Source organism: Panthera pardus, unplaced genomic scaffold, assembly GCF_024362965.1.
Source record: "Panthera pardus isolate Hobbes unplaced genomic scaffold, ASM2436296v1 HiC_scaffold_27, whole genome shotgun sequence".
Classification (NCBI taxonomy): Eukaryota; Metazoa; Chordata; class Mammalia; order Carnivora; family Felidae; genus Panthera; species Panthera pardus.
Window position 1 is genome coordinate 93,806,208 of NW_026526843.1, and position 18,107 is coordinate 93,824,314.

The 18,107-nt window shown below is 36.4% G+C and overlaps 1 protein-coding gene across 1 annotated transcript in view; it reads right to left on the reverse strand.

Moving 5' to 3' along the window:
- Nucleotides 1–18,107, reverse strand: part of CFAP47 (cilia and flagella associated protein 47) — a 546,469-nt gene that overhangs the window by 441,063 nt on the left and 87,299 nt on the right. Inside the window, exons 20-21 of the mRNA XM_053891727.1 lie at nt 17,242–17,386; nt 12,300–12,394 (exon numbers count right to left, since the gene is read on the reverse strand). Coding sequence (XP_053747702.1) covers nt 12,300–12,394; nt 17,242–17,386 — 240 coding nt within the window. The remainder of the gene's footprint in view (nt 1–12,299; nt 12,395–17,241; nt 17,387–18,107) is intronic.

Consider the following 18,107-nt stretch of genomic DNA (forward strand, 5'->3'; position numbering starts at 1 on the left):
CTCCCCGCTCCCTGAGAGCAGAGTTGTTGACTTTTAACACTCCAGATGTTAAGTCCCGCTGGGTGTCAGAACTCATGCAGTCTAGCCCCTCCACTTTTGCAAGCCAGACTTGGGGGCTCTGCCTTGCTGGGCAGGCTGTCCCTCCACCACCCTGGCTCCCTCCCGTCAGTCCGTGTAGCGCACACTGCCTCTCTGCCCTTCCTACCCTCTTCTGTGGGCCTCTTGTCTATCCTTGGCTCCGGAGAGTCCGTTCTGCTAGTCTTCTGGCAGTTTTCTGGGTTATTTAGGCAGATGTGGGTGGAATCTATGCAATCAGCTAGACGTGGTGAGCCCAGCGTTCTCCTACACCACCATCTTCCTCAAATGTCCTCTCTTTTAATCCTGAAAAGATCATCCTAGCTTCCTGTAACAATGATTGTAAATCCAGAATAACCACTACAAAAGTTTACCCAAAGGTGGCATATCCTCAAAAGACAAAGGTTGGTGGAAAGAAGAAAACAGTGAAAAAACTGAACAATTCTCCCTCATTTTCAAGAGTTTTAGGGCAAATATAGAGCAGGACAAATGAGAGCTTCAGAGCAACCAAGCCACTATAGATTAGCCTGTTCCAGAGACGAGAACCTGGGCTTTCACGTCAGGAAACGTAAGAGTAAAAACCAGGAAAGATCTACACCCGTGCTATCACATACAACCTTCTGAGAAGATGGAAAAGTTCTACACTGTCCAATAGCCATGTGCGGATCCTGAGAAGTTGAAATGTTGTTATTTTGGCTGAGTTAATAAATTTTTAATTTGATCTAACTTTAATTAAAATTTAATTTAAATATTCATTTAATTAAATGGCTAGTGACTACCACATAAGGGAACACAACTCTACACATTGGCCCAGAAGACACATGACTAGATCGCAACGAAAGAAGGGTCTCAAATGACAGTCTAAATAAGCCATTCCAGTCAAAGATGCCAAATGCACCTATAATTGCCCCCCAGCACTGTTAACTGTACCCAAATCTGGTGCGGTATAGGCACAGAACAGATACAACTAGAATGAAATCAAGCCCCTGATTGCTGGTTTTACATTTGCCTGCTACACAGGTCAACCAACAGAGCATCCATTGGCTATTTACATCTGCACACGCACGCACACACACACGCACACGCACACACACACGCACATGCACACACATGCAGACACAAAGATAACTTACAGCTAGCTATAGTGGAGAATATCTGAAATGATTAGAAACCAGATAATCAATGTGCCTCACTGGCACAAATTTATAGAACAAAATCTCATAGGGTATACCGACTCTGCAGGGTTTTTTTTATGTTCTTCTCAGTGGTACACCGAATTTCATTACAATACACTAAGTAAATCCCCCTTTAAAATACCCAGTAAAGGCAGAACAATTCAAAATCTTAAGGAATGTGTGGCACACTAAAGAACTAAGTACATATAATTTATTTTAGTTTTACAATAAATTTTTGGAATCCTAGAAGAGCCACAATCTAAACATTAGAAACAGATTAATAAGGGGGTGCCTGGGTGGCTCAGTGGGTTAAGCATCTGACTTTGGCTCAGGTCATGATCTCACAGTCCATGGGTTCAAGCCCCATGTCGGGCTCTGTGCTAATAGCTCAGAGCCTGGAGCCTGCTTCAGATTCTGTGTCTCCCTCTCTCTCTGCCCCTCCCCTGCTCACACTGTCTCGCTCTCTCTCTCTTGCTCTCTCTCTCTCTCGAAAACAAATGTTATTTTTTTAAAAAAATAGATTAATAAGTTTTTAATTGTCGGCAGTGTTAAATAGCAAACTGAACTCAATAAATGAAAATACCAAATTGCATATGCATCATCCCAAAACGTCATGTAACAAACTTAAATTGGATTATATCTTTCTCTAATTTTTAGTGACCCTTAACTTAAAATGCTTTTGTGGATGAATGATGATATTAAAAACACTGTATATATTTCCACTAATAAAAATATGAAATCATGATATAGACTTACTCAGAAAATATATAAATTTATCTTAACATACTTAAAAGTGTACAGATTACTGCACAAAGTAGTTTCTTTCTCTTCTTTTCCTTAGTTTCTTATTGAAAAATATCTGTGTGTAGGTGTGTGTGTGTGTGTGTGTGTGTGTGTCTGTGTGTTTGCATATTTCTGTGTACATACAAGATGCAGGCATTGGGTAGGAGAAAGACATGATGCTTTAAAATATTAACTTGTCACAAAAAGGATTATTTAGTTTTTATTGTGAGTTACTATCTTTATCACAATTACAAGAGTATAGATTTGAAAAAAATAAAACAAAAATAATCCCACAAAGCTTATATTGAAAATTACCATTCCATTCTCTCCACCATCATATACTTGCACACATACACACACTAAACACATATACAAATCCAGACGCAATCATTTTCAACTCTCTTAGTGGTTTTAGGTTTACCTCAACATAGGGAAATAATCTATATAGACTAATAAAACAAGCCTCAATGAATTTAAATTTATTTAAATAATATATAGTCCCAAGTCACAATGGGATTACATTAGAAATCAATAACACAAGGAAATCTGGTAAATTCACAAATACGTGAAAATTAAACAACACATCCTAAATAACCAATGGGTCAAGGAGAAAACTTACAAAAGAAACTGCAAAACACTCTGATGAGCAGAAATGAAAATGCAACAAATCAAAACTTTAATACAGGTAAAACAATGCTTAGAGGGAAATGTAGAGCTATAAAACCTTCATAAAAAAATGAGAAAGATCTCAAATCAATACCCTAACCTTCCATCATAAAAAAAAAAAAGGAAAAAGCAAAAACAAAGCAAAGTGAAACTAAAGTAAACAGAAGGAAGTAAATGATAAAGGATGAAGTGGAAATATATGAAAGAATCAAACACACTACAGAAAATCAACTACACCAAATATTGAATCTTGAAAATATTAACCAAACTGACAAAACCTTTAGATAGGCTGACCAAGATGAAAAGAGAGATGACTCAATTCTAAAATAAAGTCAGAAATAAAAGAAGGAACATTATTACCTATCCCACAAAAATAAAAATAGTAAGAGAACATCACAAATAACTGTATACCAACAAATTAGATAACTTAGATAAAACTTCTCTAGAAGAAACAGAAAATTTGACCACTTTCACCCATTAAGTGGCTGAAGGTGGTCAAAAAATACAAACTTCCAGTTACATACAATATAAGCCCTGGGGATATAATGTATAGCATGCGGACTATTATTAACAATACTGTATTGTTATATTTCAAAGTTGCTAAGATAGATCTTAAAAGTTCTCATCACAAGGAAAAACCCTGTAACTATATGAGGTGATAGGTGTTAACCAAACTTACTGTGGTGATCACTTCTCAACATATACACATATCAAGTCATTATGTTGTACACCTAAAATTAATACATGTTATATGCCAATTATATCTCAATTAAAAAAAAAAAAAACAACAGGGAAACTTGCCAGGAAGAAGTATAAGAGAAAACTATTAAGATATAGATAACAGGGGGCAGGGGAAGTAGGGGAAACTTACTGGTCTTAGTTTTCTGAAGGGAAGTCAGAGAACTGATTAGAGCAAATCACAAAGTTCCCAAGTGAGAAAACATAAATACTAAAGGAATAAAACGTCATTTCAGAATGAACAACAGGAAATTAGATGAGCATGCAAGAGGCTCCATCCAAAGTGGGACCTAAGTCAGAGGAAACTCATATGAAATCTGGAAACGAAATCTAAAAGTCAACACTAATGAAGAATTGAAGAATTAGAAACAAGAGAAACTGTCCTTTTGTTCTGGATGCTATAAATTTTCATTAAGAGGAATATATGCAAAATTACTTTTTTAAAGTCTGCCCATGATTTGATCTCATACAGAAATGCTATTCATGCTTAAGAACTGGGATGATGGATATATTAAATAAAATGATAAAATCAAGCCACCTCCAGTGACAAGACTTTAATTTTTTGAGGTGTCTTATACAGATGCATATTTATTTCACTATAATGTTTCCCCAAACTTTACAAAATTCTGACAAATATCAATTTCTTTTCTTTTTTTCCATTGTATTGTGGGTTTTTATTTTGCTTCTATAGATACCCTTGTAGACATAATTAGTTAAGTATCTAGAAATTATCCCCCAAATAAATTTAATCCCAGAAGAAACTAATTGTGACTGCAAATTTCTTCCTACAAATATAGAAAATGGAACAGAAAAGAGATCACATAAAAATAGTAATTGACATTTTGATGAGTGTAACTATAAAATTGAAGATTTTGAGTGCTAATGACTAGGAAAAAAGTTAATAAAACCTAAAGATTAAACACAAAAATTTTGTGTCCATTGGCTAAAGGAAGATGTATTATTCTTCACCATGTTTGGATTCCTAACATGGTATCATGAAGGTCCAGTGGTCAGGAGGCTGAGGATATAACACTGTATTATTCAAGCTCTATAGCTCAACAGCAGGGAGCTTTAACAAGTCACTTAGCCTGGCTGTGCATCAGCTTGTATGACTGGAGAAGGGGGGAGGAAAATCTAAGGTCTCAATGCTTGTATTATTGGATTCATGTGGAAATAAAGTGATATTAGATATGAGAGAACTTTATAAACTCTAAGTACTATATAATTATCAATTAAAGGATTGTTACCATAATTTCAAAAAGAAATGAAAAATTTAAATAGGTATATAACAAGCAAATACATGAATTAGTAATTTAAAATAGATATGACAAAGGAAAGCCCAGGACCAGAGGACTTCAATGGAGAAATGTACCACTATATTATGAAGATTTACAATCCAATCCTTCACAAATTCTTTCAAAATTAGAAGAGAACACTTCTCAACTCATTCTACGAAGCCAATATTACTGATACTAAAACCAAAGACAGCTGAAGGAAGGAAACTACAGACCAATATTCCTTGTGAACACAGATGCAAAACCCCTCAAGAAAATATTTAGGAAACTGAATGCAGCAATATATAAAAAGGATTATACTCTAAGTAAAATGATCAAGTGGGATTTATCCCTGGAATGTAAGGTTGGTTTAACATACAGAAATCAATCAATATAATGCACCATATTAATAGAGGGTAAAATCGAGACCATCAAAATAGATGCCAAATTTTTTTACAAAATCCAACTTTCTTTCATGATCAAAATTCTCAACTAGGAATAGAAGGTACCTTCCTCAACCTGGTAAAAAAAATCTACCCCCAAAAAATGCTAACATCATATTTAAAGGTGAAAGATGGATGTTTTCCTCCTAATACCAAGGAACAAGTTCAGATGTTTGTTCTCACCACTTCTAAACCACATTATACTGGAGGTTCTAGAAATCAGGGAGGAAAAAAGTTAAAGGAATCCAGAATGGAAAGGAAGAAGTAAAATTTTCTTTATTTACAGAAATCATATTCTGGTGGACACAAAATTCTAAGATTCTAAGGAATCTACTAACAAACCATTTACAAAATACTAGGTCAACATTTAAAATCAATTGTTTATACACTTAACATGAACAATTTGCAAATAAAATTTTTAAAAATCTCATTTACAATAGCATTAAAATATTAAAAATGAAATTAATAAAGAAGTGGGAAATGTGTATACTGAAAACCACGAAACAATGTTGAAAGAAATTAAAGACCTAAATAAATGCAAAGAGACCCCATGTTCATCGATTAGATGACTTAATATTGTTAAAATGGCAAACTCCCCAAAGTGATTTATAGATTTTTCACAATCCTTATCAAAATCCAAGCTGGACTTTTTTGTAGTAATTGGAAAGGTAATTCTAAAATTCGTATGGAACTTCATAGGACACAAATTTGCCAAAACTGTTGTTGAAGGGCTCACATTTTCCAATTTCAAAAATTACTACAAAATTACTATGCTAATCAAGACATTGTGTTGTTGGAATAAGACATCTAGATCAGTGGAACAGAACTGAAACTCCACAGATAAACACTTATATTTATGTTTAACTGATTTTATTTTTTTGAAATCCGATGTCTCACTTTAAAAAGATTTTTTTAATGTTTATTTATTTTTGAGACAGAGAGAGAGAGCATGAGCAGAGAAGGGACAGAGAGAGAGTTAACACAAAATCCAAAGCAGACTCCAGGCTCTGAGCCTTCAGCACAGAACCAGACACAGGGCTCGAACCCATGAACTGTGAGATCATGACCTGAGCTGAATTTGGACGCTTACCTGACTGAGCCACCCAGGCGCCCCATTTTTTATTTTATTTTTTTTTAATTTTTTTTTTCAACGTTTATTTATTTTTGGGACAGAGAGAGACAGAGCATGAACGGGGGAGGGACAGAGAGAGAGGCAGACACAGAATCGGAAACAGGCTCCAGGCTCTGAGCCATCAGCCCAGAGCCTGACGCGGGGCTCGAACTCACGGACCGTGAGATCGTGACCTGGCTGAAGTCAGACGCTTAACCGACTGCGCCACCCAGGCGCCCCCATTTTTTATTTTAGACAAGGGTTCCAATGCAATTTAATGGGGTAAAATAATATTTTAAATAAATTCTCCTGGAACAAATGGACATTGCATGCAAAAGAATGAAACTAGACTTTTATCTTACATCATACACAAAAATAATTCAAAATGGATCATACGGATGCCTGGGTGACTCAATCGGTTAATCACCCAATTCCTGATTTCAGATCAGGTAATGATCTCACGGTAAGTTGGGAGATCAAGTCCATGTCAGGCTCTGCACTGGGTGTAGAGTCTGCTTAAGATTCCCTCTCTCCCTCTCCTTCTGCCCCTGCCTCCCTCTCACTCTCCCTCAAAAAAAAAAAAAAAAAAAAAAAAAAAAAAAATGAATCATAGACCTAAACATAAGAGCTAACACAATAAAACTCCCAGAAGCAAACATAAAAACCTTTATGACTTAGGTTAGGTAATAGCTTCTTAGATATGACATCAAAAAGCACAAATGAAAAAAAAAAAATAGATACACTGGATTTCTGTCACGTGTGTTTTACATTAGCAAATGATAATACCCAGTATAAAGAAGAAGATGTGAAGAAAAGACAGCATGGTGCTACATTAGGATGAAAGTTTTCTACTACAACTCCAAGGTCAAGAATAAGGCCAGGTAGCTAGTATGTGTGCAATAAATATTTGTTGAATGATGATTATTGATGGAAATATAAATTGATACACATTTACTGTGGCAATGTGGATATATGTGCCAATAATTAAAATGCACATCCCCTTTCCTCATTAATGTCAATTCTAACTATCCAAAAGAAAAAAGAGAATAAGCTCTCAGAAATGAATGTGCAGGTTTATGCACTACATTTTAATTTACTTATTGAATAGGTACTTACTGATTGTCTGATGGGTGCAAAAAAATATACTAATGCTACAAATGTAATTGTTGAATTACATATCAAACCATTTTCCCCCTTTGAATAATAATATGGTTGATGGCATAAAGATATGTGACTAGATAAAAAAAAAATCTACATCTATGTTGGATTAAAATTTATTTTAAATTAGTACTAGAAAGATATTTCCCAACACGGGCTTAAAACATATGTTGCTTCACAGAAAACTAGGAATAAGATAAGCCAAGAAAATAATGTCACCTTGTTCTGGAAATTCTAAACAATGTAATGGAAGAAAAATAGGTAAAAATTATAATTATTTAATTGGAAAAGACAATAATTTTGCAGTCTATTACAGTATTCCTAAGAAGTGTAAAATAAATTGAAAAAATAATTAAAAATACTTGAAGTTTAAAAATACACAGTTTTATAACTCACCAACATTATTTTCAAATTTAAGAACACAAAATACATAAAACCATTTACAGTGCATGAAACAGCATTGAAAAATTACTTCAAAATATTTCAAAATTTTGCTGAGTATCATAAAACACTTTCATAAAAAGGCTTATCTTAGTTGTGAATAGGAAGCTCAATTTTATACAGACATCACTTCCTTGTAATTTTTTTTAAGTTTATTTGAGAGTGCACACGTGCCTGTGTGCACACACAAGCGGGGAAGGGACAGAGAGAGAGGGGGAGAGAGAATCTGCAGCAAACTCCACACTGTTAGCGCAGAGTCCAGTGCAGGGCTCCATCTCAGGAACCATGAAATCATGACCTGAACCGAAATCAAGAGTTGGATGCTTAACTGACTGAGCCACCCAGACGTCCCTGTAATTTTTTTATTAATTTAATGCAACACATATCAAAATTCCTATATAACTTGTAGCTATGAACTTGAGAAAATGATTCGAAAGTTTATCAGGAAAAATAAAAGTGAAAAATAGCCAATAATATTTTAAAAAGAAAAGAATAGAGGCCACTTATCCCACCAGAGAGCTAAAACAATTTTAACAGTATCAACCAGGCCAAACTGTTAGCAAATAAATCACTACTGTGTTAGGGGGGTTTGTTATATGCGAAGAATCCAAGAAATGCCATTTAAAATGATCTTTCACCTATCAGATTGGTAAAATATTACATGTACATGCATATATAATTGATGCAACCTAGTTGTGCAAATAAAGACAAAGAGCAACATTTACACCGTTACTATGGTTTAATATAACTTGGTATAACCTTTTTTGGAGATCAACTTGGCAATACATATCAACAGCCTAAAATATGTACATAGGGTTTGACCCACCTATTCTCCTTCTGGAAAGATATAATCAAAATAAATAATGTGAAAGCAAACATTTATCTACAAGGATGTTTTCTACAGTATCATTCATAAAGCCAAACAACGGAAAAAATCTTAAGGGTAGAGTAAGAAGGATTAGTTAAGTGACTATAACATGATATAGCTGTTAAATAATAGGATAGATCATCCCTAAAAACCGAAATTGTATTTAGAACACTTAATGACACAAAAAGCTATCCATAACATTTTAATTGATACACTGAGTAAAAAATGCAGATTATAAATAGTTCATAAAGAGGGGTGGCTGTGTGGTGAAGTCAGTTAAGCACCCAACTCCTGATCTCAGCTCAGGTCACGATCTCACAGTTGGTGAGTTCAAGCCCACATCAGCCTCTGCACTGATGGCACAGAGCCTGCTTGGGATTCTCTCTCCTTCTCTCTGCCCCTCCCCTACTTGTACATGCTCGCCCTCTCTCTCTTAAAAAATAAACTTTAAAAATATAACAAACAGCTCAAAAAGTATTGAGCTGTATTATTTCATTCTAATTATAGATGTAGAAATACAAAAATATAGATAGAGGAAAAGGAAGAAAAACAGAGCTCTAAATATAATCAGAGGTCATTGTTAAGTAATAGGATTTATTTATTGTTTATTTTTTTCTCTCCACTCTTCTAAACTTCCCATTTAACTTTGACAGTAAACTTTAATAAGCAGGAAGAGAGTATCATTGACACACCAGATTAAAATATAAGTTGATGCTGGCAAAACTTGCAAATAGTTAGTGTATATGAGAGTTGAGTAGATATTAGAATACTCTAAAAATGAGAAAGATAAACATCTTCTGAATCTCTTCAAATCACTTGTTAATTATGCTTTTTGTCTGAATTAGAAAGACAAATTAGAAATACCTTGACAATATTTCATGAACTTCAAAGTCCTCTGCTGAAAAGATAAAAATCTAAATAATATTTACACTTCGTTATTTTCTAATAGCCTAAAGTAGGCCAAAGAAAAGTATTTGCAAGATAATTTCCAAATAAAGAAAAGATGGTCTCTCTCCTCTTGATAACCTTGCTAAAAAGTACCTATCTAGAGAGGCACCTTGATGGCTCAGTCAGTTAAGCATCCAACTTTGGCTCAGGTCATGATCTCATGGTTCATGGGTTCAAGCCCTGTGTCAAGCTCTGTGTTGACAGCTCGGAAGCTACAGCCTGCTTCGGATTCTGTGTCTCCATCTCTCTCTGCCCCTCCTCTGCTTGCACTCTATCTCTCTCAAAAATAAACAACAACAAAAACCTTTTTTTAAAGTAGCTATCTAGAGAACAAATTGGCAGTTGCCAGAGTGTAGGTGGGTGGGGGGATAGGTGATGGGGATTAAGAGTACACTTATTGTGATGAGCACTGAGTAATGTATAGAATTATCAAATCATTATACCATACACCTGAAATTAATATAAAACTGTATGTTAATTATACTTCAATTTTAAAAAATAAAAAAATTTTCTTCCAAAAATGTAAAACTATCTAAATATCACTGTTCATTAATGTAGATGAATAATTACTTTACCAAACCTATGGAAATCAAATATAGTATAGTATGCATCTGAGTATACTTAATGTTGTGTTTAAGATGAAAAATTTCATTTTCTCTAATGTCAGAAAAGTAGCTTTTGCTACCTCATTCACTACACTTGCCTCAAACTAGAAAAGACACAAGAGTGAACTCTGTAGACAATATCATTCCATGTGAATCACATGTGCACAAAACCTACAAAAAATATCCCAACTAATGTACTTTACTTAAAAAAGCAAAATTAGGGGCTCCTGGGTGGCTCAGTCAGTTAAGGGTCCGACTTCTGCTCAGATCATGAACTCAGGATTCATGAGTTCCAGCCCCGCTTCAGGCTCTGTGCTGACAACTGGGAGGCTGGAGCCTGCTTCAGATTCTGTCTCCCTCTCTCTCTGCCCCTCCCCCGCTTGTGCTCTGTTTTCCTCTCAAAAATAAATAAACATTAAAAAAAAAAAAAGCAAAATTAATCTCTAGCATTTTCTTAAATCTAACCATGTCTTCACATTTTCTTTTCTTTTTCTTCCTGAAAGCTACATGACAGCCATCATTGTTCTTAAAATAGGACTTCAATCTCAGGAAACCGTACTTCAGTGACATTACTAAGAATGGATCATTAGGCGCACCTAACCTGGGTGGCTCAGTCAGATGAGCGTCTGACTTAGGCTCAGGTCATGACCTCACAGTCTGTGAGTTCGAGCCCTGCATAGGGCTCTCTGCTGTCAGCACAGAGCCTGCTTCAGATCCTCATCCCCCCTCTCTGCACCTCCCCCACTTGCTCTCTTTCTTTCAGAAATAAACATTTTTTTAAAAATGGATCATTAAAGATAGTACTTTGCACTCAACACACTTTCTAACTGTATTATTATTTTTGCTTAGTTCTTTCTATTTTATACCTGTTGGGTACAAGGCATCATGCTAGTCATGCTGGAATAAAAAGTGTTTTGAAATAAGAGTCTTATACTCTAACTGCCATAGAGAAGTCTGATTCTTGTTTAGGAGGATACAGCAATGTTGGTGAGGGAAACAAAGGCAAGAGAAACTTAGCTTAAATTAAATCTCCTTATAGCATGCAGCTCACTGACAGACACCTGAAACATGTAGAGCATGACCTTCCTCAAGCAACTCATGGCTGCCTGACTTCCTTAATGTTTTTGTTTTATTAAAGACTAAAAGTAACCTTATCTTAATAATAGCTAGCCCCTCAAGGTCCTGAAAGCCTTGCTTTCAAATTCCCTAGAAACTTATACTATCCCTAACCTATACTAACTTAAAAGTCTATCATCGGTCACTCCTCACAACCCCAGTGCAGCTCTTTCTGCCCACGGTTCCTGTCCCCGTGCTTTAATAAAATCACCTTTTTGTACCAAAGATGTCTTAACAATTCTTAGCCATGTGCTCAAGAACCCCATCAACATGACTTCTCACATTGAGAGCAGCAAGAAGCTCTCTCCTGGCACTTTTGCAAAACTTCTGAAGTAAAAATATATGAGAAATGGCTCCTGAAATTTTGCCAGTGGTACCCCTTGTTCCTGGGCATATTCCAGGAAAGGTGTTTTCTTTGATTTTGTTTGTTGTTTTGAAATTACTAAACATCAAGGGATACTATAAAAAGAACCAGAATCATAGGAACCCCTCTTAAATCCTCACAGCACATCTTTGGTAATTTCAAGTAGTGATTCTAAAAGCATTAAACATACCCATTTAAATGTAAGTACAAAGCACATGCTAGCTCAAATATAAGTGATTTTGGGGTTAGCCTCAACTTTCCTTCATAACATGCCATATACTGAACTTTGTAAAGAACGTAACTGAGACCCTAGGTTCCTTGTATGTGTTTTCTGTACCTCATGAGACTCTGGAAGCATGAGCCAGACAGCTCTAGTAATCATTTTACCGAATTAAAAGGTATACCAAGGCATGTTTACAAGTAAGAAAAAGACCCACCACAAAAAGAGCTTAGATGACCTTTGAGAGCTTCTGAGTTAGGATTATCTAATTCCACTACTCCCCAGTAAAATGAGTAATAGAAAGCTGAACATACTTCTTTGGGAGAAAATGCTATGCCACATTCCAGAGATGTCCCTTCCTCTACCTCCAGAGAATATATGTCAGGAAATGCAGGGTCTGTGAAATGCCCTAAAAGACATAAAAAAGAACATTTTTTTAAAGTCAGATACATATCTATAATACCACTGTTAAATGTGGAAAATGAAACTTTGAGAAACCTCATAGGCATGTCTATAACAATCAAAAAGCAGTTGCTAAAGTATCTGTGCAGGACTTCATAAACTTGCTGTTGGTTAAAAAATTGCTCCTAATACCATGGTTCTAATCAGCCAAATTGACATTCAAAAATGGAACAAACATATTTAATCAGCAAATGGACGGTAAACCCAGTTTTAAAAACCTCCAAAGTCGAAGCAGCATATCACAGTCATATTCAGATGAATGTAGAAAGGAATGAAGGTCAAAGTCAGGTAATGGACCGAATCGTAGATCCAAGAAAGTGAGGGTCTCATTCTCCAGCAAAGACAGAGCAGCGAAGACCCAGACCTCCTCCTGATGGCTCCAAGTGTCCACAAAGAAGAAAAGCAGAATTTTATACAAGGTCACTCTTTGACAAAATGGAATCACTCTAGATACGAAAGCATTAGGTGAAGATAAAGAAACAACTGTCAAATAATAATGCAAGCTTCAGGGTCAATAATTAAAACCACTTAAATAAATTTCTAAAAGAAGTTCCTGGAAGATCAAATGTTTGTTACAGTAGAACTTCTGTCCTCACTAAACAATTCTAAAAATCCTTTTTTCTCCCTAGAGTTTTCTGATTAACCCAAGGAATGGTAATTATTTCAATCACCTGTCAGGAAAAGAACTTCGATAACTCACTGACTGCACTCTCCTTCAACTTATTCAATTTCACTCACTTTGAGGTATAACGTAAAAACCATTAGATGACTGAAAAGCCCATGAAGTGTGTATTAACACCAGCACTGTTTGTAATGTGGGAAAAGATATACATATTATACAGGAAAGAGTACCCACCTAGAATGAGTATATATCTACAAGACAGAAAATATAATAAAAAGAGGAATAAATATTCATAAATACATTAGGAATATATACAATACAAATAAATTTTCATAAATATCATTGTAATATTTATTAACATATAGTTTATGAAATGCAATAATGCAAGACAGCTTCAAAAAGTATCTCTTAAGTGCCTATAATGTACACAGCACCATATTGGGTAAGTCTAGTAGAAAAGAAAACTTACATAGTCCTTGACCTCAAAGAACTCACAGTGTGGTAGGGGAGTCAAACAGGTACACAGCTCTTTTTGATACAAGACAGAAATTGTTAGTACTATAATGAGACTTACACAATGTCCTAAGTGAGTAAAGATTAAAAAAATAATTTAAACAACTGGACAGGGATGGGGATGGGGTTAATGACTCCTAGGGACTTGTAAGGCTGAAGCTAATTTATAAAAGTGGTGGGATCGCAGGCACCAGGAACAGAAGAAGAAGCATCCTAGGAGAAGGGAACCCAGGGCCACTGGAAGGAAATGTGGAACACAGTCTGGCTACAGCAGAGAGAGAGAGAGAGAGAGAGAGAGAGAGAGAGAGAGGCGGGAACCTACAAGGGGAAAGATGACTGGAAAGACAAGGTGCAGTCCTACCTAAATGGCTCTCAACACTTCCTCTCCCTTAAGTCCTCTATCCAATAATTGTGAAATGACCATGAGAAAAACCGTCTAATTTGTTGCAGAAGGGTAGTTATGTGGTCAAATACTTAATAATAACAGCATACATTTTTCAGAACACTTTAAGTATAAACTTTATTGTAAATTGTTAATAATTATTAAGATCAAGGGAAGTACTCCTAGACTGTGTCAGCAGCCTGCTGCTAAGAATCACTGCTATTGGTAACAGGAAGCCAGCAAAAAGTTTTTTTTAATGTTCATTTACTTATTTTGAGAGAGAAAACATGCACGCCAGCAGAGGAGGGGCAGAGAGAGAGAGAGAGAGAGAGAGAGAGAGAGAGAGAGAGAATGAATGAATGAATGAATCTCAAGAAGTTTCCGTGCTGTGATACCCTGACGCGGGGCTCAATCTCACAAACTGTGAGACTATGACCTGAGCAGAAATCAAGAGTCAGATGCTTAGCCGACTGAGCCACCCAGGTGCCCCCCAGCAAAACTCTGTGAGCAGAGGACATATGTGATAAGATCCTTGCTTTAAGGAGACCACTCTCTGAAAAAGGTATGAGGAGAAAAGCTTGGAGGCAAGGGAAAATTGGAAAAGATAAAGAAGTGGCCTAGAAGGAAGGCTTGACCCAGGGCTAAGGCCAAAGTGTAGAAACAAATGCCCTCTGCAGGCTAGCTTTAGAGAAGAGCGAAGGGTCTGTGATCCATTGAACAAGGTGCATGAGAGTATATGAGGCAGAGGGCAAGAGTAAAGTGTTAAGCAACTGAAGTCACAATACTGAGACTGAAAAAAAAATATAGACTTCATATGTATTTCCAACTGCCTACTGTAATCATTCCTGAGCTAGGGCACAGTGTCCTCACACAGCATGCTCACCTAAACCTGATCCTCCTTCTATATTACATCAGATATGAAGTGTACTTCCAGTCACCTACCTCTTACAACCAAAAGCCGGGAAACACTGGAGCCTTGCTCCTCTTCCCTAATACCTGCGTCCACACAGTAACCAAGTCAGAGTATTTGTACTATCTCAGGACCGTGGCACTCCCTTCCTTCCCATCTCCAGCACCACTGCCTGTGCTCAGGCTTTCATCAGTTCTCACATTTAGGGCCACAATCCCTCGCTAATCTCCCTCTGGTCTTGCCCTTCTCATTCCCACATGTTCCCCCAGCCCATTCTCAACTTGGCTTCAAAAGAAAAATTAGCAAAATGTGAGCCTAAATCACACCACTGCCTGGATAATATATCCTTTAATGGTGCTGCCTAACCTCGAGGATAAAAGTCCAGAAAAGATCCTTAGTAACCTGGGTCTCACTTGCCTGTGTAGTCCAGTTCCTCCATGCTGTACACATCCTGAACTACTTGCCATATTAACTCATTTCTAGGCCTCTGCTTACACTCGTTCACATATTTCCTTTTCTTGTGTATCTCCTCCTCATTCTTCAAGACTCAGATTAGGCATCAGCTTCTCCAAGAAATCTTTCCTTACTACTGATTCTCAACGAGTTTTCCTGACATATGCTCCCTTAGCATCATGTACTGCCTTGTCTTATAGCATCTGCCATGCTATATGGTAATAACCTGATTTTCTGTCCAGCTGTCCTGTTACAGGTGGTCTTCATTTATCACTTAGATTCAATAGCCATCTTGCTCTGTACTGCTCTGTCCTGAATTCTACAGGTCGATTCAGCTAGACCCCGTTGTTCTTCTGCCTCTGATTCGGTTCAACCACAGGGAGACATAGCAGTGGGATGTCAGAAGGTAGGGGGTATTTATGCTCTCATGTCTTTACTGCATTGGCCACCGTTCTGGCAATCACTGGACTCCATTACAGCTAAAGCTCTTATCAGTTGGTCCCTCTTGCATAGTTTCACTGATCATGAGGCTCCAGTAATATCTTGCCTCCTCTTACTCCTTCAGGTGTGGAGGTAGTAGTAGCTTCCATCCCTTGTTGATTTTTTAAGTTTATTTATTTTTGGGAGAGTGAGAGATTGCACAAGCGGGGGAGGAGCAGAGAGAGAGAGGGAAAGAACCCAAAGCAGGGTGCAGAATCCGAGATGTCAGCAAAGAGCCTGACGCGGGCTCAAACCCATGTACCATGAGATCATGACCTGAGCCACATGGGTGTCCCCCCTTATTGATTTCTTTTAACCCAACTCCCACCTCCATAGATAAATTCCTTCCTTAAATTCTCTTCAGTTAAACCCTTTGAATGAGTGATCTGTTGACTACTGAGACCCTGACTGATAAACTTACTGTTCACTTCTTAAGAACATAGAAAATTTCTTTTCTTTAAAGACTCAAAGTCTAGTGTCTAGCCTATAATTGGTATTCAACAAATATTTATGGAAGAAGAAATGACCAAACCAATGGTTGGCAAGATTTTTCTGTAAGGGTCCAGATACTAAATACTGTAGGCTTTTCAAGCCATATGGTTTCTATCACAACTGTTCAACTCTGCCATTATAATATGCAAGGAGCCATAAATAATATGCAAGCAAATGAGTGGGTCTGTACTCCAATAAAACTTTATGTATAAAAACACATTTCAGGCCAGATTTAGCCACAGGCCTTACTGTGCCAACCGCTGGAGTAAACAAATGAAATGTCTTTATAGAAGCACCTATCTTTTGGAGCACATGGGTGGCTCAGTCAGTTAGTGTCCAACTCTTGACTGCAGTTCAGGTCATGATCTCACAGTTTGTGAGATCAAGCCCCGCATTGGGCTCTGTGCTGACAGCTTGGAGCCTGCTTAGGATTTTCTCTCTCCCTCTCTCTCTGCCCCTCCCCTGCTTGTGCTCTCTCTTCCCAAATAAATACATTAAAAACTTAAAAAAAAAAAATTTAAAAAAAAGAAGTGCCTATCTTTTAAACTTAATGTGACATAAAGATACTTAATACATGAGTAAACAGATAGCTCTCCACAGACATTTACCTGAAATTCTTGGGCAATTAAAATTAGCAATTAATAATTTCATTTTCATTTATAATATATACTTACACATAACAGTCTTAACTAACTATATTAAATCAACTCATAAGCATAGTTATATGTTATGCATTAGCAAAATATTCTTATATTAATATTGGTATGTTTCCAGAAATAAAACCATGATGAGTTATAGAGTATAACCCATAAGAAAAGCATGCACTGAGTAATTAAAAACATTTAAGAACAACTGCCCTTGACTTACAGTATTTTTCAAAATCGTACCTTAAAGCAACTTAAAACTGTTTAAAAGAGTATTAATATAGTATAAAAAATATACCTAATTTACGTTGGAAGTCCAGAGAAAAATATTCAAAGTCTTGTAGATTAAATTCCACTCTGGCACGTGTTATACCTTTGTTTTTTATTATAAATGGAATAATCTGAGTAGCGCCAACATAGGTACCACTGAAGTTAAATACGCCCTAAAATTTAAAAAAGAGAAAGAATTAGAAAGCAGAGTAATATTCTATGAAAATAATGTAAACCAAAAATTATACTTTAAGAATCTTAAAGTTCTCATCACAAGAAAAAGTATTTAACTATGCTTGGTGAAATACATTAACTGGATTTATTATGGTGATCATTTTGCGACACATACAAATATCAGATCATTATGTGGTACTCCTAAAACTAAGATAATGTTATATGTTAGTTACACCTTGATAAAAACTTTACACTGTTATTTCTTATCAAGGACATTAACTACAGTATGCTATAAAAATTGGTCACATTTTCCTTCCTTCCCCCTACCTCCTATATGTAATCAGTTACCAAATCCTGTTCATTCTGCCTCCTTCACCTCTTATCCCTAACATAATTGTATGAAGTTAGTAACTCATCACTTTTCATTTCATTTCTGACCTGAACTTTCTCCAATTCTCCCCTCCACAACTAAGTCACAAATTAAACTAACCGTAAATCTGATCATATCACTTCCTATCTTAAAATGTGATGATTCTCCTTCAATTTCCACACAAAGCCCAAGTTTGTTAGCAGGGCTCATAAAGCTCATCTTGACCTTCCCCTGCCTCACCTAGCTCCACTCTTACCCCATGACTTCATACTTCAGCAAGCTATATGACCTGTCATTTCCAACCAATACCTGATGCTTCACCCTCTGTGTCTTTATCAATGTGTCCCTTC